The sequence below is a fragment of the Periplaneta americana genome, chromosome 1, assembly GCF_040183065.1.
Source record: "Periplaneta americana isolate PAMFEO1 chromosome 1, P.americana_PAMFEO1_priV1, whole genome shotgun sequence".
Classification (NCBI taxonomy): domain Eukaryota; kingdom Metazoa; phylum Arthropoda; class Insecta; order Blattodea; family Blattidae; genus Periplaneta; species Periplaneta americana.
The window spans coordinates 154,521,370-154,547,040 of NC_091117.1; the positions used below are offsets into that span (position 1 = coordinate 154,521,370).

General features: G+C 34.5%; 1 protein-coding gene across 2 annotated transcripts; it reads right to left on the minus strand.

Annotated features, from left to right (window-relative positions):
• Positions 1-1,334: 1,334 nt before the first annotated feature.
• Positions 1,335-23,716, minus strand: LOC138702430 (uncharacterized). 2 transcript variants are annotated; one of them, XM_069829925.1, is made up of 10 exons: positions 23,597-23,716; positions 22,846-22,953; positions 21,264-21,393; positions 17,615-17,731; positions 13,537-13,672; positions 10,691-10,776; positions 8,766-8,975; positions 6,856-7,030; positions 2,982-3,064; positions 1,335-2,452 (listed from the first exon to the last, which is right to left on the minus strand). In XM_069829925.1, exons 2-10 carry the CDS (start codon positions 22,939-22,941, stop codon positions 2,151-2,153), a joined length of 1,335 nt encoding a protein of 444 aa, XP_069686026.1. In that variant the 5' UTR covers positions 22,942-22,953; positions 23,597-23,716; the 3' UTR covers positions 1,335-2,150. The 2 variants fall into 2 exon arrangements, with proteins under 2 accessions (XP_069686026.1, XP_069686027.1); XM_069829926.1 differs by having other exon boundaries at positions 23,641-23,687.
• Between the last annotated feature and the right edge of the window lie 1,955 nt (positions 23,717-25,671).

Here is a 25,671-nt window from a genome sequence, read left to right on the forward strand (position 1 = left end):
TTGATAGTAACTTAAAAAAATGGAGTCTATTATTCTTATTGTATTCAATACTATATCCTTCCACTTTAACGCACATGCAACCACTGTTTCAGACCTTGAGCTTCATACTGACTCATTTATAAACCTCATATGAATGTGACAGCAATAGCTGACAGAGCAGCATGCATTGTTTCGTCATCCAACAGCTGTGTTGTGGTTCTTGGCTTATATTAGTGCGTTCATCATTAAACTTGTGTTATGTTGCGATCCTGACGGATTTGATTTACTCAGTATAAGCTTATTTTAATGGGAAAATGATTAAGTAAGCTAGAATGTTGTTTTCCAATACTAGTACCTCTATATGTAGCTAAAAATTACCTTTCTAGAATCCTACTAGTTTGACAGAATTGAATTCAATCTGAGAGGCACCTTTTAAAGACAGAATTTGTTAGACTAAATGATAGCAGGAAAAATGAAAATTGTCATTTACCAGTCAATTTCAGAAATCTAGTAAGGGACCGAAGAAACATATTTTAATTTAGAGAGTGACAACATGTTTTTACATTATTAAGGAATTTCAAATTACTTTCTGATTGGATTGGTAAGTTTCGTCCCGAGTCTTTTCATTCAAGCACACAATTTCTTAAAGTACCCTCAGTAGTACTGTCTTCGCCAAGATTTGGATCCATGAACTGTGGGCCTGTACAGAATTAGTGCCTTAAGTGTAGACGGAGTAGACAGTGGACTCTTGTGGGCTGTATTTTTTTGGAACATCCCCAAGTTTATTAAAATAAACTGAGTAAGATAGGTAAGTGTAGAATTCCAAAATTCTACTTCATAATCAGGCTCTGCCACTATCAATATTACAGCATAAACCAGTTATTCAACTATTCAATCACGACTTCGATGAATAGCCTATGGTATTAAAATAATAATAATAATAATAATAATAATAATAATAATAATAATAATAATAATAATTTAGTTGGTTATTTAACGATGCTCTATCAACTACTAGGTTATTTAGCATGGATGAGATTGGTGATAGCGAGATGGTATTTGGCGAGATGAGGCCGAGGATTAGCCATAGATAACCTGGCATTCACCTTACAGTTGGGGAAAACCTTGGAAAAAACCCAACCAGGTAATCAGCCCAAGCAGGGATCGAACCTGTGCCCGAACACAACTTCAGATCAGCAGGTAAGCGCCTTAACTGACTGAGCCACGCCGGTGGCTAATAATAATAATAATAATAATAATAATAATAATAATAATAATAATAATAATAATAATAATAATAATAATAATAATAATAATAACAACAACAACAATAATGTCTAAATGAAAAGACAATAGCACTTACATTCATTTATTACAAACAGGTGAAACATAGTACATAATATACTAACAGCAGCAAAAAAAATATATCTTGCTAAAATAGTTATTTATACAACTTCTATTCGTAGTAACAAAGTATCTTTTGAAGGCTTAAGTTGAAATGATTTTCATTCAGTAATGTATCACAGATGTTTGATTTATTATTAAATTTTAATGAATTTATTAACTCAAGTAGTTTTTCGAATTTTCTACTATTTATAAAACCAAACGTGTAAAAACAGACAAAAATACAATTTTAAATTCTTGTCTGTGTGCCAGTCTAAAAAAGTATAAGTCATATTCATGTTCTACAAGTAAATTTTAAATTTTAAAGAAATGCAAAATTTACTATTCTCTACCAGATAATATAGTACCTAGGACCAACTCCATTGTGTGCCACTTGTTAACAATTTATAAAGATGAAAGTATAATAACAATAAACATATTTTCTATTCAATAAATTTAAATTAATTTATTTAAAACAGCAAATTTCATATATCTTAAGAGAATAAGTGGTAGACGAGAAAGAGAAAAGAAAATGGTGATGAGAAGAAAAATAAAGCAGTAGTAGTAGCAGCAGTATCAGCAACAGCAGGAGCAGCAGCAGTTCTAAAGTCTAAGAATCTTTGTTCTTGAACACTCTCCTTCTACAACACAAGGACCAGGAGTTAGTAGTTATGTACAACATTCTGCTATAGGCCTATTCAAACAGTAGTAGTGCACTGATTACTCAATCTATCTTAAATACGAAGAAATTAATTGCAGTATCCAAGTTAAGGTCAAGAAAACGGAAACTAGTAGTAGTAGTCAGGGGAGTCTTGTTCGCTCCACTGCAGCCTGTTGCGGGGGAACAAGAAGCCCTGGCTCGCCTTCCCTTGCTTCTCATTGCACGAAGCACATGAAGCACATCCATCACCGCATTCGACCTTGTCTCTGTCTTCCTCAGGAACTTCTAATCCTTCCTGATTGCCATTGTAATCGACACAGAAGCAGTATCCACGTCTACACTGTATCCGATTAAAATTCCCGTTGCTACAGCAATTTGGCAACTCCTCCACTTCTTCACGTTCTAGCAGCCACCTAGTCCGTGCACAATCTAATAGGAAATCAAACAGGTAAGAAAATGGCTACAGAAGTTCGGAATCAAATGCTCATCAATCACCATAATTCATTTTCATAAGAGTTGAATATACTGTAATACAAAAAGAAGTTGAAAGACGAGAGATATAGGAAGAAAAGCAGAGGGGAGAAAGGAGGTGGTGAAAAGAAGTAAAATGGAGTTAAAAACGTTTAGGAGAAGAGGAAGAAGTTTTGTTGTTGTGTTAGGGGTGGTGATAGTGTAAGTGGTGGCAGTGATAGTGGCAGTGATGGTGCGGCTATGGTGGTGGTGGTGGTGGTGGTGGTGGTGGTGGTGGTGGTGGTGGTGGTGGTGGTGGTGGTGGTGGTGGTGGTTGTGGTGTTGTTAATGTTGAGAGAAAGAAAAAAGAACGAATTAGTGACAAAAAAGTAAGAGGAGATATAAATATAACTTAAGAAATCGGTAAAATTTTATATTTTAATATGTATGTCCTTAGCAGTCAAAAATAGGCTATTCATTTTTATAGCTTCACATATAGGATACTTACTACAGTCCATTATATCGGATAAACTGTCATTTCGCAATATCTTGTATCCTAAACTGTTGCCATCAGGGTCCACACATATTTTCCTGTTGAAAGAAGTAAAGCAGAATAATAATGATTGCAATGAAATGTTGTATTAATTATACAAATTATTTTACCCTTGTAATAGAGTATTATTTTATCCAATGATGTATATTTGAGTGTGGTTTTAGGCGTAAAGATCAACTATTGATCAGATATTTTGTATTCGACAGATAATGGAGGAAAAATGGGAGTATAAGGGTACAGTGCATCAGTTATTCATAGATTTCAAAAAGACATATGACTCGGTTAAGAGAGAAGTTTTATATGATATTCTTATTGAATTTGGTATTCCCAAGAAACTAGTTCGATTAATTAAAATGTGTCTCAGTGAAACGTAGAGCAGAGTTTGTATAGGTCAGTTTCTGTCAGATGCATTTCCAATTCACTTTGGGCTGAAGCAAGGAGATGCACTATCACCTTTACTTTTTAACTTTGCTCTAGAGTATGCCATTAGGAAAGTCCAGGATAACAGAGAGGGTTTGGAATTGAATGGGTTACATCAGCTTCTTGTCTATGCGGATGACGTGAATATGTTTGGAGAAAATCCACAAACGATTAGGGAAAATACGGGAATTTTACTTGAAGCAAGTAAAGAAATAGGTTTGGAAGTAAATCCCGAAAAGACAAAGTATATGATTATGTCTCGTGACCAGAATATTGTACGAAAATGGAAATATAAAAATTGGAGATTTATCCTTCGAAGAGGTGGGAAAATTCAAATACCTGGGAGCAACAGTAACAAATATAAATGATACTTGGGAGGAAATTAAACACAGAATAAATATGGGAAATGCCTGTTATTATTCGGTTGAGAAACTTTTATCATCCAGTCTGTTGTCAAAAAATCTGAAAGTTAGAATTTATAAAACAGTTATATTACCAGTTGTTCTTTATGGTTGTGAAACTTGGACTCTCACTTTGAGAGAGGAACATAGGTTAAGGGTGTTTGAGAATAAGGTGCTTAGGAAAATATTTGGGGCTAAGAGGGATGAAGTTACAGGAGAATGGAGAAAGTTACACAACACAGAACTGCACACATTGTATTCTTCACCTGACATAATTAGGAACATTAAATCCAGACGTTTGAGATGGGCAGGGCATGTAGCACGTATGGGCGAATCCAGAAATGCATATAGAGTGTTAGTTGGAAGTTCAGAGGGAAAAAGACCTTTGGGGAGGCCGAGACGTAGATGGGAAGATAATATTAAAATGGATTTGAGGGAGGTGGGATATGATGATAGAGACTGGATTTATCTTGCTCAGGAGAGGGGCCAATGGCAGGCTTATGTGAGGGCGGCAATGAACCTGCGGGTTTCTTAAAAGCCAGTAAGTAAATAAGTATATTTGACTCTGCGTCATTCACTCAAGCATCCCTCTGTAGGAATGACACTCCGAAACTGTAGATCTTTTGGTCTCTGCAGCATTGCCCTTGGTGAACCAAGTGAAGTAATCTACAGGATGATGATGATGATGATGATGATGATGATGATGATGATGATGATGATGATGATTATTGAAGTAATGGTAAAATGACAGTAGGAAGTACTCCACGAAAACCTACCACCATGAAACATCTTTGTTCACAACAAATTCCACTTGAACTCACGGGGATTTGAATTATCAGCATGAAAAGCAAACACTTTAGCCATTCACTTAGATGTGCGTTTTTTTAATTCAGCATTTGAATGAGTACTTGACAAGGAACACGTATATTTAATTTATCTTAATGAAAGCTACTTCTGTAAGATCAATGAATACTGAATATAAATTCTTAAAGTAACCTAGAAATAAAAATACAAGAGTCATGTAATCCTTGCAACAGTCATTTGAATTCAAGTACGATGTGTGTTAATGATTTCTAGAGGACTCCATATGAATAAATAATGAATGGCAAAGCTCTTGTGTTTATTGTCGTGATAAGTATTCATGCGGCTTAACATTAAGTTAGATAAATTATAAATCTGTGACAAAATGAAGAAACAATTACTTGATTTTAATCAAATCTGCATGTGGTCAATAAATTCATAATTATATTTCTAACTAGCTGAAAAAAGCTGTTATTACAATAGTCTATACACAATTATTAGGGAAGGGATTTTTTACTGCTAAATAATTTCAAAATAATTATTCCTATGTGCAATTTTCTTTTTAACATTTGTTAAAACCATAAAAGTATTTCCATTAGACAACAAAATGAAAATCATACTCATCAATTGCAGTTATTCATTAGACGTAAAAAAAAAAAAAAAAAAAAGGCTGGAGTTGCAGTGAACAACAAAAATATAACTTCCAATTTAAAGCAAGTAAAGTAATCTGTGGTGCGAGAGCAAAATGAAAATCACTAGTTATCAATTGCAGCTGTTCATTCGATGTAAAAACGTAGGCTGGAGTGTCGGCCTGGGTAGAGCATCTGGTAGAGTGCTGGCTTACTGTGCCCAAGGTTACAGGTTCGATCCTGGCCCAGGTTGGGAGAAGAGTTCGGGGCAAAATAAGATATCAGATGATAGACGACATTGAGATATATGGATCATATGTGGAGACAAGGAGGAGGGCAGAAAATAGAAAATATTGGAGAAAGCTGAGTTTGCGTGAAATACCTGCCCTTGAGCAGAACAATGAATGAATGAATGAATGAATGAATATAAACATTCATTATCAGTATACTTTATTATTTTTTATTATTATATATTGACCGTCTATACAGTTAGCAACTTGTTATTTTTATGGACAAATGCGTGTTTCGGGATAATGTATCCCATCTTCAGTATTCTTATTGATATTATTAATTACCGTACATCATGTCTGTCCATTTTTTTAATTTATAGAGGTACTGTAAATCTATTGTATTAAAATGATTTGAGGGAGGTGGGATATGATGGTAGAGACTGGATTAATCTTGCTTAGGATAGGGACCAATGGCGGGCTTATGTGAGGGCGGCAATGAACCTCCGGGTTCCTTAAAAGCCAGTAAGTAAGTATTGTAAATCTATTGTAAGTTCCGGACCTACAAGGTCAGCTGTTGCAGCAGTAGTAGCATATCTTCAATTTTATTGAAGGATTATGCGTAGTAGTGCATATGAATACATAAGGATTCTATTCTATTTCCCACAAAATACAATTTAAGTATGTTACTACTACCGTACACAAAGCACTGTTTCGATTATTTTGTTTCATACTTTTAATTATCGTGCATTTAAGGTCATTCATATCACTGTGTAAATGTAGTCATCTAATGGATGTTCATTAATATCTACTAGATCAAATTATTGTTTTGTTTCATTTTAATAATATTTTTTTATAAATTTAAAACGAAGAATGTGGCAAAACTTTGTAATTAATATAATATCGGAATGATCTTCAATATACAGTTCAGCAATACAGCCCCATCCCTACTTCCTTGCTATTACTGCGATGCAACGTAAACATCATGGCAGATGAAGCATGTGCGTATCTGTCTAGTGTGAGGCTACTCAATTTGTTTCGACTGATAAAGTTACCTCCAAAAGAATAACCTGCAGTGTAGATAATGGGCTAATTTTTGTTAATGCCTTTTCTTAACAAGGCCCTTCAGTGTGCAAAGTTTGGAAAAGAATCTCAACATGACATAAGCTAGTTGAAGGTTCCCTTGTAAGAGATTAACGAAACAAACGACAAACGTGTGATACGGTATTCATTCAAGAAATCTGAAAAAAAAAAAAAAAGAAATAGACGTAAGGTGTTAAACTATCAAATTATTGTTCTGAAAAGAATATTTTCAATAACATGTATACACAAAGAATAGTATTTCACTCACTCTGTATCCATCACCATGACTCTACTGTAACGGCCATCATATTGGCAATCTGGTAAACGAAAACCAATTGGAATAATGCCTTCATCCAGAAGGTTTTGTGCTTCTTGCATCATTTTAAGAGCTTTTTCTTCACATTTCTGCTTGTATCTGCCTTTCTCGTGTATTTTGGAGTCAACTGAAACAGTGGTGACATTAGTAGCTCATACTTTGACAAAAACTAGGAATTTAGGATCCATTAATGTAACAGAGTCCTTTACTATCTTTACACAAACGCTGTATTCAGAATATAAAAGATAAGAAATTATAAAAAGCTTGGAGTGAAATATCAGCTATGAAATAAGCTACATTTCATATTGAGAGTCTTTCTACATACAGGGCTGCCAAATTAAATTGTAAAATAAACTGGAAATCGTGTTAAAAAAAAGTTGACAATAACAACAGAAAAAGCTGACACCATTAATTATTATTTTCATAAGAAACATTATAAGTAAATACATTACCATAAATACAATAACAAATTATTCAGAATTGAAAATGTGAAACACACAACATGAACAGCCAGAATACTATGAATTACTTTTATTATACTCTTCAGTAGCACGTCTGCCTATATTAAAATATATTTCATCAAATATTTCTTCAGGCACTTTCCCTCATAGTTTAATTTGCAACATACAATGGAAGACAGAGTTATGTCTGTTGCTAACGTTATTCTAAAATAGATAGGCTACAATAACGAAAACGAATGAGGGTGAAACAAGCAGTGCAGTGGAGTGCTGTCTCATTATTTGGCGGCAATTTTACAAATTTTGTGAAGATTAAATTTAGAGAATGCGGTTGATTAGTTCTTAACAGTTGGGCTTCATGCAGTCTCTAATAAGAATCGAAACCATCACATACCATTCCATGCCTGTATTTCATTTTTATATTGAAATATGAGTATCTTAATATAAACAACTTTAACAACTGATAATTCAGATATTTTTCGTCGGATATTCTGAGTCTCTTACATCAAATTGCTTGTCTACAACTCCTCTATAACCAGATAAATTTCTTCGGTTGAATTCTGAAACACTCTGTATATGGATGATGGCTCTTTCTGCAGAGTCAAATTGAAAGAATTAAACATAGGCACTACAAGAAGAATAAATAAACTTCTGTCATGGGATCATTAAATGAGTTTTGAAGTTTCCATAAAAGTTTAAATTGAAATAAACTGAATTACACAAAATACAGTCTGGCACAGCACTTGTGAAAAAAGTTGACAAACGGGTATTTATAGGTTTTGTTTTGTTTTTTTTTTTTATTTCTTCTTTAGTTATTTTGTATAGTGATGATTATATAGATGGGGATATAAATATTAATCGATTTAATTTATTGGTTCTTATATTTGTAATATCTATAATATTTTTAATTATTAGCCCTAATATAATTAAAATTTTATTGGGTTGGGATGGTTTAGGTTTGGTTTCTTACTGTTTAGTTACTTATTAGCAGACAGGCTGACAGGCTGACAAACCTTAGAAAATGCTGTTGTCAGCTTTAAAAGCTGACACTTGACAGGCCTGTGTTACATATTGAACTGAAAATGCATGAATTCAGTTAAAATATACTGGCAAGATAATGCCGTCTTTAGGGACATGTCATGGGCATTACTTATGACCCCAAGTGTAGACTATGTGGGAGGGAAGAAGAAACTTCCTCACATATTCTGCTCTAATGTCTAAAGTAGATTTGGATCCTTTATCTTATGCAAGTTCATAGTTGACTCTGGCTTGCCTGTTTAATCCTTTTGAATGGGACACACAAGGGACCAGAATAATAGACATAACTGCTTCAGACCATTTTAGATTGCTCTGAAGACGAAGAAGTATTTTCAGAGGGAGTTCAAGACAAAATGAGATGCTCACAGCAAGATGGGCTGCCTTCCATGAGATTAATTTCGAGAATACCGTCCTCACTCATATCCAGCTCATTGGTTTCTGTCTTAAGGCATCTGCACATGTCGTCACTACACTGAAGAGGGTCATAACGACCATCGTCAAGACAATGTACTGACTGTGAATAAACTCCCATTTCCTTGGCAAGCTGCTCAGCCTTCCATGCGGCCAGGGAACATTCTGTAATAAAATACTTCACGTTCAAATTAGGTATTCTTTATAAATTTATCACAAATACCTGCATTTATTTATGTACAATAACTGAGATAGTTCAGTTATAATTTCACTTTGCTGCTTATGAGTGATTAATACATAAGATTAAAAAACTAATGTGATAATTAAATCATACTGTAAGTCAAACTTTCGTGGTTTGCAATGTAATAAACTATCCAAGTTTCAAATAATACTTGCTACCATTATGAGAGAACTCAAAATATAAGTTAGAAAAAACACAATAATGATAATTTACAAATTTCTTGCTTTATGGTTAGGAATACTGGTGTCCGAGAAAAGGCAATAAAAGGAGAACAGAAATGGTTGAGATGTGATTCGTCAGAGGAGATATAGATACAGTTAAGTAATAAGAGAACATACATGAGTTAAATACAGATATGTGGAGGGAGAAAATATATAAAAAATATTTTCAGTAGAATGAAGTGTAATATCTATGAAGAATCTAAAAAAAAAAGTAGAGGACAGAAAAACATGGTTGAAGCAACAAGGTAACAGCCTTTAGAATTGACAGGCTGACTGACTGACTGATTGACTGACTGATTGTATTGATAAATTGACTGATTGGTGGATGGATTGATTGATGTGAAGGAAGAGAGAAGCATATTTACTGATTGATTGATGTGAGAGGAGAGAGAAATATGTAGAAAATATAGTAAAAAAATGTAATCCCAAATATAACACTTACAAACAAAAAGAAAAGAAAATTTAATAATTTCGAGGGAAAAATTGTTCCGGAGCCGGGTATCGAACCCGGGACCTTTGGTTTAACGTACCAACGCTCTACCACTGAGCTACTCGGGAACTCTAACCGACACCGATTCAATTTTTCCCTCTATATCCACAGACCTCAAAGTGGGCTGACAACCGTCAAGCAACCAACTTCGAGTGCACACTAACTCCGTGTGACTTGAATTGTGGTTTTCTGTTAACGAACAGTGACCTGAAATCTTGATTTGCATATACACGTCACTGTTCGTTAACAGAAAACCACAATTCAAGTCACACGGAGTTAGTGTGCACTCGAAGTTGGTTGCTTGACGGTTGTCAGCCCACTTTGAGGTCTGTGGATATAGAGGGAAAAATTGGATCGGTGTCGGTTAGAGTTCCCGAGTAGCTCAGTGGTAGAGCGTTGGTACGTTAAACCAAAGGTCCCGGGTTCGATACCCGGCTCCGGAACAATTTTTCCCTCGAAATTATTCAAATCAACTTTACAGGGAGTTATACCTGAAATCTTGATTTGCAGAAAATTTAATGATCAGCAAAATATTCACTACCAGTATCATAATTTCAAACAGAAAAACTAATTTCAGAAACGTCAAAATAATTTTTAAAATTTCAGGGCCATTTTAAAATGCCTACTTTAAAAATCATAAAAGAAACATTTGGAGCCAGAACATGTTTAAATAGCTCTAAATTTCGACAGAGAAGAAGACAAAGAAAAGTAAGACATTTCTTACATTATTTCAATTGTTTACAAGAAATGTTTGAATAATAAATACGTTGACAAGGCTAGTAGTAATTTAAAGTATGTAATGTGTAATAAATTAGTAGTTGCAAAATTTGAATGGAAAATATTTATAATCTTAGTATCATTACTATTAAAATATTTAATATTGTAATATTAATAATTATAGCTGATATTTGCAACAGATTCTACGTACCACAAGTCATTTGATCTTGAATGCTGGAAGCTGAAAAAACTTTTTCCCCAAATATTCTTTCGCCATCTGGATTTATACAGTAACAACTATAAAACAAAAAAATAAACAAGTAGTAACTAAAAACTAAAAAAGATCAAAATATTATGCGGTTCTATTTTGTACCTTTTGAGATTACGAGTATAGGCTACATGTTTAAGTTGAGTACCGGTACTATAATAATGCAACTAACACAGAATGAGTCAGTGAGAAAGTAAGCTAACCCACATATTATATATAATTTATACTACCGGTATTTTATTAACTTGGTACAATTCTTATGTCGATAAAACATTCTTTTTATAGCAGAACGATATTTTAATAGTTTTTTTTTTCTGTAATACTGGTAATTAGTATTCTAAATACACATAGTATTATATTTGTCCTTAAATAATATATGGTCACCAACTGACCATATTTACAATTTTTCATTATTGTGCAAAGGCATTTCAATTCTTGTGGACCGTCTGCAAGCAAAATCTCTTCTCAAGTTCTCTTTTACAATAGGTGATTACTTTCCAACTTATTTTCTCTATTTCCAGCATCTTTCCTGACTCTACTGTAATTGTCTTGTATCATGCCAACTTATTTTGTTACAGTACTACTACTACTACACTGTAAACATGCTCTTGGCCTTCCTAAGGATTTTTCAGCATTTCTTATCTCTACAGCTAATCTGAAAATATTTTCTTTTTCCTTTCTTTTGCAATATCAAAATACCTATTTCTTTTGTGTTGCATCAATGATATTGAAGGCTTTATTTTTATGTACCTATAATTATTATATCTCTTTTATTGTCTAATAAGCCGATAGTTCATTTGATACTACCTTCCACAAAAAACAGAGCCCGGAAGATTACAATTCACCTCATTGATTAAAAAATTTATTTTATTGATTTCAAAAGATATAATACCAACTTCTATTAACCATTACATTATTCCATAATTCAAACTTTCGAGAATTATAATTTTATAGATCATTCGTTATCTCGTGAAACTTACCTGCGTGTAAAGAGAAGCAGGAAGTGAACTGCGAATCTTCCCTCCCTTGCTATGTTTCTACTTGCAGCTAGCTAGCTCCCCTACTCCCTACTGTAAGGTTTTTACTGTAAGCCACGGTGCATACATGCATTTGGTTTCACGAGATAACAAATGACCTATAATCAATTAAATACCTTTTAAAAGAACCATTATGAACAATTATGGCCACAGATTTACTTACTCATTCACTCGCTGAATCACAGAATGGATTAGTCATCATGTCCTCGAATAAAAATTCGACTTCTTCCAAATCTCTATTTACTTATTTTCTAATTCACAATCATCACATCATCTCTATGATACTAAGTTTCATTTATTGTTAAACATTCTATAAACAAGAACTTAAAAAGTAGAATATGTCTCTCACTTCAGGATACATGTCTGAAAACATAAAGTAGTAGTATCACCCAAGGCCTGGAAAGGAGTCTGCTATGCCCAATATGTTGGGAGGAGAGGGAAAGAAAGAAAGAAAGAAAGAAAGAAAGAAAGAAAGAAAGAAAGAAAGAAAGAAAGAAAGAAAGAAAGAAAGAAAGAAAGAAAGAGAGAAAGAAAGAAAGAATCAGAATTTGCTTTCACGATGACTGGATTGTTAAGATTGATTTAGGATTCATTCATTCATAGTGTTCTGCCCAAGGGCAGGTCTTTCACTGCAAACTCAGCATTCTCCAGTCTTTTCTATTTTCTGCCTTCCTCTTTATCTCCTCATATGATCCATATATCTTAATGTTATCTATCATCTGATATCTTCTTCTGTCCCGAACTCTTCTCCTGTTCACCATTCCTTCCAGTGCATCTTTCAGAAGGCAGTTTCTTCTCAACCAGTGACCCAGCCAATCCCTTTTCTTCTTTCTGATCAGTTTCAGCATCATTCTTTCTTCGTACACTCTTTTCAACACAGCTATGTTTCTTATTCTGTCTGTCCACTTCACATGCTCCATCCTTCTCCGTATCCACATTTCAAATGCTTCTAGTCGCTTCTCTTCGCTTCATCATAATGTCCATGTTTCTGCCTCCATACAATGCTATACTGCACACAAAGCACTTCACTAATCTCTTCCTTAGTTCTTTCTCCAGAGGTCCGCAGAAGATACTCCTTTTTCTATTAAAAGCTTTCTTTGCTATTGCTATTCTCCTTTTGACTTCTTGGCAGCAGCTCATGTTACGTTTATAGTACACTTCAATTCGCAAGTTTACCTTCTTTACTTTTCTTCCTATGATTTACGATAGACTATTTTAATATCTCCGATGTTTCAGAACTAATTGTGTAGGTTCCATCATAACAGACCAAACAAATTAAACAACCTCTCCAGGGTTTGGCTAAACGACTCTGATGATAGAACCTGCAGGTAATTTGAAAAGTCTAATTTATTAAATCTCAAGACACAGGTAAAAATACCAAATTATTCTTCACAATCCAATCACAACCAAAGCCTAAAATCTAATATAAATAAATTCAGCATATAAGAAATTGAAGAGGTAAGAATTATATAGTCCTAAGCCACACAAACAAAATTTTGCAGGAGAATGTGTTAAAAGTTTAGAGTCCATGCTGTTAGGTACGGTATCATAATTTCTTTGGTATATACTTACGTCATTTATTGAGTAATTTTTATAATATTATACTAGTAGCTTCCCCATATTATGTACAGTATAAGAAATGAACTCGCACAAAAGAAAACATTTTTGTTAAAAGTGTGGCTTTGGACTATCTCATTCTCACCCCTTCAATTATTGTAAGTATTTGAAGTATTGATTCTAGCGCTGACTTACATTGAGCCAGCGATGCAATGAGCTGGTTTAAATTCGCCCTTAGCATCACATTGAGGTCGCAACTGTGTAAACCCCAAATTTCCATCCTCATATTTCTGATCATATTCATCTTGTTTCTTCGTACACTCTGAATCAACTATTGACAAAGAAAGTGTAACCCATCATGTATTAGAACAAATCATGAATTTCATTAAAACTATTTTTTAACAATCATATTATTTATTTATGTATAATTATATTACCGTATCTTAAAAATATAACAACTAATCAATTGAACTGGTGCATCTGGTTTGAAATCGGTTGCTTTACTAACTGAGATACTTAGGCTCAATCTACATATCATAAACCACAGAGAGAACCACTGAAGTGAGAACCAAGGTGAAGTATGTGCTATTAAGTGTAGCCCTCGCTACTGCATGCACCTATCATAGACTGACAGTGATACAACCATACATATGTACAGTTTTCTTAACAATTTATAGAATAAAGGCAGTTAAAAAGTTAAAAAATTTATGAAAGTGGAGTGGAGTGAAACTGGAGTGATGAAAAGTTTCTTTAAAAAGTACCAAAAATGCATAGAGAACGAAGGTGGCTAGTTGGAGTGATTGGTGATAAGTTTTCCCAATCCATTTTTCCAAATTACTTTTTTCTCCCAATGTTTGAAATTGACAACATAGCGTGAGTTCCAATGCTCATTTTCCCACTCCTCTTCTCCAACTTCACTTATCCCAATCCTTTTTTTCCCAATCACCTACATTTCCTAATACAATCTTATGACAATCTACTCGACCCTCTGTTATATGTTCCGTAATAATGAATGTTGTTTTATTGAATTATCATGAATTCTATGTACGGTAAACTTATGAAATTGTAAATTCTCAGAGTACCAGTATGGAAAGACTTTTACATATTGATGGATATTTATATTACAAACATTATGAAAGTCATCATCTCTGGGACAACTCCGTAACTAGCGTATTTTTTACATGTAGAGAAATATGAGGAGTATAATAAAAGAAGTGAAATTTTAACTATTTACGAGCAATTAAACACAATTTGAGTACTATACACAACCGGAAATTGGATATTGGTAATTAAATTTTTAATGATTATAATGCATAGGCCTAATGTATAAAGTAACATTACCAAATGGATAATTGAATCTTTAAACAAATTGTGAATAGGTTGAAAAAATAATAATTTTGAGAAAGTAAAGTTTTGAAGTGTTTGACGTTCGGAAAGATGGATTGAGAAATGAAGAAGTTAGGAAAAGGTGACAATTGGTATTATTTTCTTTAGAGAATTATGTTTAGGCCCTACTGGAACCATCATGTCTGGAACTATCTGTTAGTGGGAAAAATGAATTGGGAAAAGTGTCTACCAGAGGTTTGAGCTCTTCACTTCATAACATTGGAAAAAAGTAACATTTTTAACTGATTTTATTCCATAAATTATCAAGGAAACTATAGGCCTACATTATGGTTGAACAATGGCTCACCTTGTACGTGGGGTGTAACTTTAATAGTGGCAACATTGCTGTAAAAGCGAAACGAGACAGAGTTAACTGTTGTCACTTTTACCACATGTCAGTCTATGTCTGCCCTCCTCCCCCCTAAAAGGACTCTTCCGTTCAACTCATAGCGCATGCGCTGTGGAAAGTTGAAGTTAGTCTCCTGTTAGTTATAGCTCTAAGCGGTTGTGTTTCGCCATGTTTACAAAGCAGGAACAGCAATCCTGGCTGAAAATTCAATCTGCCTGTGGTCATACAGCACGACAATGTCTTGACGGTCTTGTTGAGGCATGTGGAGAGACGGCTTTACCATACAGCACTGTGGCAAGATGGGTCCGAGCCTTCAATGAGGGGCGTGACCACGTAGAAAACATGCCTTGGTCGGGTCATCCAAGTGTTAGTGAAGAGGAAGTGCAAGCTGTTTCTGCGCTATTAGACAATGATCGACGACAGACGGTATGTGAGTTAGCCCAGGAGATAGGAATATCGTATATGACTGTGTTTCGTATTCTAAAGAATTGCCTAATGCAGGATAACGCAAGGACGCACACGGCACACTGATTTGTACCGTCACTGGGGGGTGGGAAGTGCTTTTTCATCCACTATATTCACCGGACTTAAGCCCCTGTGATTATGACTTAATCCCAAAGATGAAGGACCCACTTTGTGACGTTCGATTCCGTACTGTTTCCGATATTCTGCAGGCAGTAGGGTGGTCCATCAGAAACATCAACAGAACAGGAGCTGCTACAGGGATACTACGACTTCCACATCGCTGGCAAAAAGTTGTAGACAATTTTGATTACTACATTGAAGGACTGTAGAATTTTCACAGATGTATAACTTGTATATTCGTAATAAATAAATACTTACTTACTTACTTACTTACTTACTTACTTACTTACTTACTTACAAATGGCTTTTAAGGAACCCGAAGGTTCATTGCCGACCTCACATAAGCCCGCCATCGGTCCCTATCCTGTGCAAGATTAATCCAGTCTCTATCATCACACCCCACCTCCCTCAAATCCATTTTAATATTATCCTCCCATCTACGTCTCGGCCTCCCTAAAGGTCGTTTTCCCCTCCGGTCTCCCAACTAACACTCTATATGCATTTCTGGATTCGCCCATACGTGCTACATGCCCTGCCCATCTCAAACGTCTGGATTTTAAGTTCCTAATTATGTTAGGTGAAGAATACAATGCGTGCAGTTCTGTGTTGTGTAACTTTCTCCATTCTCCTGTAACTTCATCCCTCTTAGCCCCAAATATTTTCCTAAGCACCTTATTCTCAAACACCCTTAACCTATGTTCCTCTCTCAGAGTGAGAGTCCAATAAATAAATAGTTGCCATTATTAAAGTTACAACCTATGTATAATTCAAATAGTTTGTAGTCGCCCTTGGTGGTCTAAAGAAGATACAATGCTAGCCATTGGATCCAAGAGTTCAAATTCGGCTGTGAACGATGGATTTTAAAGTGACATAAAATTCTTAGGAGGGAAGTAAAGTTGGGAGGTCTACATTGTGGAGTTACAGCACATAAAAGAACCCTGTCCCTAATAGAGAGCTCCAGACAAAATTTGTCGGTCATTACACACCACACGTTGGATTTTGTTGCTGAATATACGTCTGCAGTTGAAAGAGTCGTTAAATAAAGCACTGCTATTGATACTGCCACTACTATGACTACCATAACAACTACCACGACCACAATCACAATATTTGTGTTCTGCTATACATCTATTATCGAACAGTACATCTCTTAACTTTATAAAAGCTTCCACATATGAATAATCTCTTAGTGCTAGATGAGTCTCCAAATAGTGTAAGTATTACTGGTACCGGTAATTCATTCGACTATATTATGTGTGGCATGTTACAGAAATACTGTATTAACAATTTTGGCGGAAATTATCATCCTCCCACCATACTTGCAAATGAATTGCTAATATATAAATTGATGAATTAACACTTAAATAGACGCTGTACTAACTTGTAAGAGAAATTACATTTAAAAAATTCGCTCTTTTCATACTGGTGGATGCTACTTGCACCTCTGGCGGTGAAAAAGAAAAACATTTAAATGAGCAAGGAGAAATAAGGATAATTGTGAACCGTATACAGTAGCTAATCAACTAAAAATTTTAATCCCTGTTGGTACTGCAATAATTATAGTAGCTGTGCAATGTATTCAAACATTTTTTTTCTTTCACTAATGGCGAGTACTTTTTTATATTTGTTTATTTTACGATGCTTTATCAACTGTGGCGGGTACTTAATTATTCGTCAATCGTTCATATGCAGCCAGTTGTGTAGGCCAATTTACCGATACTTTGTTGGGATGCTGCAGGGGAACCAGAGCTCCCGGAGAAAACCCCTGGACCACGGGCTTGCCCAACACAAGTTATAAACTAGAGTTACACTAAGGCTTAAACCTGGGTTCACACGGTTATAAGTCTAGTGCTCTAGTTACTAAACCACCGTGATGATGTATTTAAACATTAATAATAATAATAATAATAATAATAATAATAATAATAATAATAATAATAATAATAATCTTACTACGACCACAGGTCGGAAATTCTTCATTTCCTTCTTTTTTGCACCATAATCCCGGTCCACAGACAGACTTAAATAGGGGCTGTCCTGTTCCATCGAGAACACAATCATCCCCTTCATCTGTAAAGCAAGAACCATGGTATGACTCAGATGTAACATATTATTAGACATTTACGAATATTACAAAGAAATACGTCTATCTTATCACAGATAAGCTTCGCATCACTTTCAATACATTGTTGAGGATTAGTCCTAGTTCTTCTTGTGTAATGTTAATATCAGCGTATTCCGAATCTCACCAGTCAACAATAACGTCACGCTGCAGCGAAATAGGAACAAAACTGCTGGAAGGTTCGATGGCTATCATGGCAGCTGTACAAGTTGTTGTCTGTGCTATGCTAGCAAGATGTAGCGAAATTTCCGTACTGTCATCTCGTTCAAAGAAAAGATAGCATAAACAATTTATTTATTGAACCAGTAGTAATAACTGTCCGTTGACATGTTCGCTCATAAGCCATTCACATATTGCTTTTACGTTGTGCTCATTACAAACAATACAGCAGAACCAAAGCGGAACACACCGCCATGACACAACAGTGCACGATGTCATTCGTCTGCTAATTCCCGCCCTATACAAGAACCAATCAAATTCACTGATGGCGGCTGATGGAGACTGCCACCACCTTGATGGAACCGGTGCGACACCGGTGGAGCATCAGTGACGTCATCATTGAAATTCGGAACACCGTGATGCCATCAAATTGTTCAGCACTGAGATTCGGAATACGCTCTATGTTATTAACATTATGAATGCCATGTAAGCCTAATGGGCACTCATGTAATTGATGAAGTGCTTAAATAGTAATTATTCTGGGAATTTATCATCTTGATAATTGTAGCCATGCCTCGTCAATAAAAAATATTTCTGGATTCACAACTTCTCCATGTACAGACTGCAGGAACCAGGTATGAAACTGAAATTTTAAAACAGAAAACCTCCTGCTTTTCTGTTTAAAAAAAACAAACATATTTCTAAAAACAACACCATTTTAATTTGTTTACAGACACCATCTACATCACAAGAGTAAATGCAATGAACTTCCTAATTGAGCGCGTGATATTGTAGACTGACGGGCAAAGTATCTCATCCAAATAAAAGAATACAGAAAAAATGGCAGAGAAATCTTTTACTTGTACAAGTCCTGGGCGAACAAAAATCTCACAATGAGAAAACATTGGCAAAATCCAGACAAAGTCATGGGATTAATAGAATGTGGTGGCACAACTACTCATTATTGCAAATATCAATTCTCTGGAAGCGCAGTTGATATTTCCAGCTGAAGCAGCTACCTTTGATTGCCATGGGCAGATGAACTCTGGGAACTTTGAGAAATGGTTGAGCGAGAGAGTTTTCCCAAAAATGCCTCCTGCTTCCTTCAGTGGTTGTGATGGATAATGCCCCACATCATAGCGCATAAGATGATAAGACATCATCTAAATAACAAGTGAAAGCGTTGATGGTTCATTGGTTTCTGAGAAAGAATGTGAATGTTGACATGTCCTTGCTAAAGCAGTGTTAATCTTCCTAAAGGCCAAAAGAAAAAAAATATACAGATTGAACAAATTATTAGAATGTACTAGTCACACAGTAGTATTCAGATTGCTGCCCCATAACTGTAATCTGAGCCCAACTGAGCTTGCTTGAAGAAAAATGAAATATTACAAAAGGGAGCACAATCTAACAGTTGACACCTCGATGTGTCTCCTCTTGAACCTGACAAACGAAAGAATGAAGCAGTTAGTCCATAGGACTGGGAATCATATTGTCAACACGTCGTGAAGTTAGAGGAGGAATACTGGAGAAAGATGGAATCCTAGAAAAACTCATAGATGAAGTTTCTGTGTGAAGAAGACAGTGATACTGATGACATATCGCCATGTGACAGCGAAATAGGAGGAAAGTTCTCAAAATAACGCTGAAGTCACTGTAATATAATTTTGTTTTTATGTAAATCAGATTATTTAAGAAGAAATTGAATACAGATATCAATTTATGTAGAATGTTTAATTCGCTATACTATATAAATGTTTATGTTCGACCATGCCGAAATGTAGTAATTATACACCTGGTAGTAGCCCTTTAATGCACCTCATTAAAGTACACCTATTCATTATAATTCAGTTGTTTAGCCAATGAAAAATCACCTTTGTACTGATTGTACCATTATAAAACCGCAAGTATCGATTATTCTCGGATATGCAATCGAAAGACAATTAACGAAAAGTCATGGAGGCTGGAAATCCAATACTGTCGCAGAAGGTTATGTTCTGTTACTACAATAATTAGCGTTAATTGTAAATAATATTCAAATAAATTCAATCTGTCATCTCGTTTTTCAATTCTAAATCAATTTCCAGGTTATATCAAGCCTAATCTTCATGTTATTCTCTAGATTATATCAAGGTCAATGACATTCGTGTTTCGGAAAAAATCAATACTTTCGCGTCTGCGCACATCTCACAATTGAGGTCAGTTCCACTCGTTCCACATAACCATAACATGAATACTTCTGAATAATTTCAAGTTAGAAATATGGTCGAGCATAAAAAGTCGTATGAAACTTCCCTATAATGGTAATTAAGACGCTCGTATGAAAATTATGAAACTCACTTGCGCTCGTTTCATAAACAAACTTCTTAATTACTACCATTATAGGCTCGTTGCATAATGTACTATTAATGCATAGAACGTGTTTACTGGCCTAAATTATGCAAACTATTTTACGGGATCTGTCGAAACTTATAGAGGTCCATGACACCTAAAAGTTGGGAACTCCTAGAAAGCAATAAACATGAAATTATTTCAAACTCGCCAGTAGTACCAATAGCAAATGATTTTCATTCAGTTAGCAATGCCTTCTCTGCAGTGACCATCAACTGAATTGTGTTGACTGCTTCTTGTTTGTAGGACTAGGGGGCTCAGAGCTCAAGTTATAAGGCGCACACAATACCGGTACAATGTCAGTATGATCACTTGAATACCAGGAAACGTGGATGGCCTTTCCCATACGAAGCTTTCATGAAAGCGGGGGTGCTCGATATTGCTTTAAGCTCTTTATATATGACGAACTTCGGAACTCTCTGCGTCATAATCCACAATTAATTCCCGATTTACAACGAGAATCGTCTGTAGCTGAATTTAGACTGGGAACAGGCCATGACTGGCCAAGTACCTGCATAGAATTGGAATATATCAGTCCCCTAACTGCCCATTGTGCAACTCAAACCAAGAAATGGATTCGGAACACCTCAAAATCTGTGCTTCAGTGGCTGACCATGATAATATCTTTGAAAAATATTGGAGTGCAAGAGGTCAAATGACGTTAATGTCAAACGCCTGACATTAGAAAAAAACAACAACAACAACAGTTTCCTCAATGATGTCATAGGTGTGGCTACAAATATTGATGTCAAATTTATAAAAAGTAACATATTCTACACAATTACTGTAAAAGATTAAATTTGATAATTGAACGCTTTTTCTGAATGTCGCGTTCTTTTTTTTAAGTCAGAACTATCAGAGAAAAAAAAGAGTGTTTTTTTGTGGACAGTATCTCCAATGGTACTACGTACTAAACTAATAACTACTTACTTAAATATTCCAGGCAGAAATCACAGCAGTTGCAGACAGAAGGATCTAACATCATAATGCCATTAAATGTAGGACTGCTGATGTTGCAGTTTTTAGGCAACTTCTCACATGGTTCCTGCTCTATTAGTTCCTATAAATAGGACACATTTTAATTCTGGAGATCAATATTAATCATTGAGAATTACTACAATAATTTTATAATAACTTATACCGGTAATTCTTAAAAGATACTAGTACCAGTACTGTACCTATTAAAATATTATATAGGTATCAAGGCATATCTTTACAACAAAACATTAATGAAACTCTTTATAATAGGTAGGCCTACTCTTCCGAATAGCCTACAATGTTATGAATCTATAATTTTTTTTACAGATTTCAGATTTCTTAACAGGTTAGCCTATATACTGTAAAATCTTAGTAGTTAACAATCTGTAAAGTAGAACTGATTGTGTTCGTATTTATAAACCCCAGCATTCCTAATATCGATATCACAAGGAAGATTATGAACAAAACAAAAATTTGACAAACATACTACATCATTTGGAACATAAGGCATACTACGGTCAGTATTAGTTAGTAGATCTGTATGTCTATTTTGTATTAGAACAATCCACTACACAATATTAATATTGCTTTTTCAGCGTTTTTACTCTCCATTGAGTAAAAGAGCTGGAGTGTTAGACCACAAATACATTGTTGGTGCGATGACTCTCCTATGTTTAATTGCATGATTGCGGTGCTGGCATAGCTTGCATAGTGCCTATAGGGCACACTATGAGCCAATGCAAGTTTAAGTGCATGGATTCATTCCGGATCTAGCCTCCAAAAACCAGCCAGTGAAGCCCTAATCCGATCCAATTTAACTAGGGTACTGTTTTAATTAAATCCATTGCATGGGGCGAATAAAACATCACACAAGGCAGACTGCTACACACCAGGTACAGGCAAAACTTAGCAGCAGCAATCCAACAGAATGTTAACTGTGCATGTAATAATTATTAAATATAAGCACTTTAACATCATTTACTCATCCAATTAAGAAGACACTGAAACATTTTTAGTAACTTTCATGAAGTTACCCTTATTCTCTACCAGGTTATGAAGTTACCCTCTCACACCACATTTCTCGAGGCTTTTTTTTTCGCGGATTTTATTTTTAATTTCTTTCAGATTATGTGGATTTGTTTCGTACATTATATAAAGTATTTAAAGAAATTTTCAATGGATTTAACTTCAGAAACTTTATAGCATTTTGCACAGGACCTTAAGTTATGTGCATTTCTTGAAAAAATTATGAAGGGATTTTCTGTAAGGAATTGTCCATTTGATATGCAATGTCATCCATTTTTTTCAGTGAACCTCCGGGTTCCTTAAAAGTCATAAGTAAGTAAGGACCTTATGTCGTTGTCTGTGCTTAACTTCAACATTTTTTTGTCTCCCGAAATTTATTAATTAATTCATGGGTAGTTTTGACTTCGGATCATATGATTTTCTTCCCAATATCTACATTAAAGATATGATTTGTAACAAGTAGGTAACTTAGGAAAAAAAAAAAAAAAAACTTCACCAATGAAATTACCTTACAAACTTCTTCTGAGCATAGGAAATTAGCTTCTTCACAGAAGACAGATCCAAGGAACACTGTTACCATTGTCACTACCACTACTGCTTTCATTCTCAGTTTCCTCTATATTGAGATAAAGAAAGGTTAGTAATGAACATAATAGTCAAAACTTCATAAGAGTAATTGGTACAGTAACAACAACAACAACAATAATTATAATAATGTTATTTATTAGCACATATTCACATTTTTTATGATTTGTTGAAAGCCTAACGTGTTGGAAGAAATTGGAGATTATTTTAGAATTCAGCACAAAAAATCCATTCAGATTTGCATATCAGATGCAAAACAATAGAAAAAAGTTTCAAAATGCAGACCAATGCACAGAAAGTTAGTTTAATGGATTTATTACAAATAGAGTAGCACAGCATACAATACACGAGAGTGCTTCTTAGAGTATGGTAATTATTTTCATAATGCATTGAATGCAATAAAATAAAATGGAACAGAAATGCACAGAAAATACTGATGGAAAAGCTTAATTACAAATGCTAATGAAAAAAATAACTGAACCTAGCGAAGATACCATTTAGATTTTCAGACATACCACACTTTACAATGAACTACAATGTAATCTTCTATTGTACATAATGCAATGACACACAAGCAGCAATTATTAATATGCACATGTGTTTATTCTGAATTATTATCCTACAACCTCAGATCCTAAAGTTTTAATATCAATATGAATATTCTCAGTACGTACCAATACTAAATACACACAGAAAGTAACATGGAAATGTGTTTCACCTGATCACGGATACTGACTGGTGACAGTTCCTCTCTTCACTGGCAGGCTACACACGTCATTTATCTTGTACAGATAACAGATCTACAACTTATCTATAATGAACAATATTCCTGATATCTCAACTACAGGAAGTGTTGATATGAATTTCATACTGGTAGGGAAATTATTTCTAGCAATGATGTACTGCAAAGTGAGATCATTAAACAAAGCTCTACCATTTTAAATTTGGAAAAAAAAATAAAATAAAATAAAAAAAAAATAAAAAAAATAAAAGAAACACTAATAACTAAGGCCCTGAGCTTAGGTTCAATACCGGTAACTTTCCTTTTAGATCTTTTGTATACAGTATATAAAATAGGCTCTTGTAGTTTTTTTTGGTAGTAGACCCTATTTAGGGACAATATTTAGAACAAAACCATTTAGTTTTAGGTAGTACCAGTAGGCTGTATATTAAACATGTTTATTTTACATAATTCCAAACCATGTCTAAAAAACCCTTTAAAGATCATTTTATACAGATTCCTCTGGCTCTACAGAGCTACTTCAATTTATCAAAACACATAGCGAAATGTCTATTGTCAATTTAATATAGTTTAATTTATTGTGATGGATCAACTGATTTTTACTGAAAAGTCATTATTCTCTTGTTTCAGACAATAACTTCATTTAGGTCAAAATTACATAAATTCTTACTTAACAGATGAATTACTGATTAATATGTGTTACTTATAATGAAACTAACATCTGTCCATTCTTATTATTGTTAGCATTAATTTCTCTAAATAGATTTACAAAACCTCTAATGGCAATTACATTAATATTCTCATTATAGAAATAGAAATATATATATATTCTCCCTGTAACATAATCCTAGTAAGGTTATATTAAATTAAATTTTCATCATTTTACTAGCTATTTCAAATATTAAATTAATTATAATTCATTGAATTAAATTAGCTCATAAATTAAGTTACTACTTTACCTTATAGATTTATCTAAATTTAAATAAATGTGTAGTGAAGAATATTGCTGGAGAACTTTTTAAGTGTAGAGTAAATATTTGTAATTTAAATTTATGTATTATATTGATTAAGGCTGGTTGAGTGGAAGAGAAGGCCTTATGGCCTTAACTCTGCCAGCGAAAATAAAACATTATTATTATTATTATTATTATTATTATTATTATTATTATTATTATTATTATTATTATTATTATTATTATATGAATAAACAGGCTTCAAATTGTGAAACATGTGTTTAAGTTAAAAATATAAAAATGAATTGAAAATTATGTGTACAAAATAATTTTAAAATACTTAGCCTAACTTATTTTGTCAAAAGATTTCTCTTCAACTCGTAAAGAAGTAATTCCTTGCCACAAGTGTGATTTGAGCCTTGCGACACCCATAGATTTTCCCACCCCTGGTCAACCTCAACACCGGCGAAACAATGCAGCAGTACCCAAGGTAGGTTTAAGGGCTCTGCAGCTCCCCCAGCTGCAGGGGGCCCCGAGCTCGAAGAGGGGTTCCATCATCACCTTCCTGCAAAACCATTACTAGTAAAAATTGGTTAAATTTCCCGCTAAAACTGTCTCCCTGTCATATAACAATGGAATCAACAAGAAAAAGGGTGGAACACAAGTTTGTATGCTCCAAGAAAGCCAAACAGCTCTCTACATACCTTGATATTTGCTCAAAATAAGAGCTTGGTTGTTTGTGATGCAGCTAAATCTTCAGTACCGGTAGTTTCTTTGTTATAGTACTGGTATACCGTATATAATGTTCACTTCAGTGGCCTGCGATAGGGTGACATGAAGGGAAGCGGTGCCCGTATTTTTTTTTTATTTTAGTAGGTTATTTTACGATGCTTTATCAACAGTTTAGGTTATTTAGCGTCTGAATGAGATGAAGGTGATAATGCTGGTGAAATGAGTCCGGGGTCCAACACCGAAAGTTACCCAGCATTTGCTCATATTGGGTTGAGGGAAAACCCCGGAAAAAACCTCAACCAGGTAACTTGACCTGACTGGG

Bases quoted from the DNA above. Each gene is read 5' to 3' on its own strand.
- LOC138702430 (XM_069829925.1), bottom strand. From the start codon at position 22,941: ATGAAAGCAGTAGTGGTAGTGACAATGGTAACAGTGTTCCTTGGATCT. The intron at 7,031-8,765 runs GTGAGCATCTCA...CCACTGTTTCAG, and splicing joins GGAAGGCAGCCCATCTTGCT to TTGACTCCAAAATACACGAG. The intron at 3,065-6,855 runs GTGAGTGAAATA...TTCTTTCAACAG, and splicing joins GTCATGGTGATGGATACAGA to GAAAATATGTGTGGACCCTG.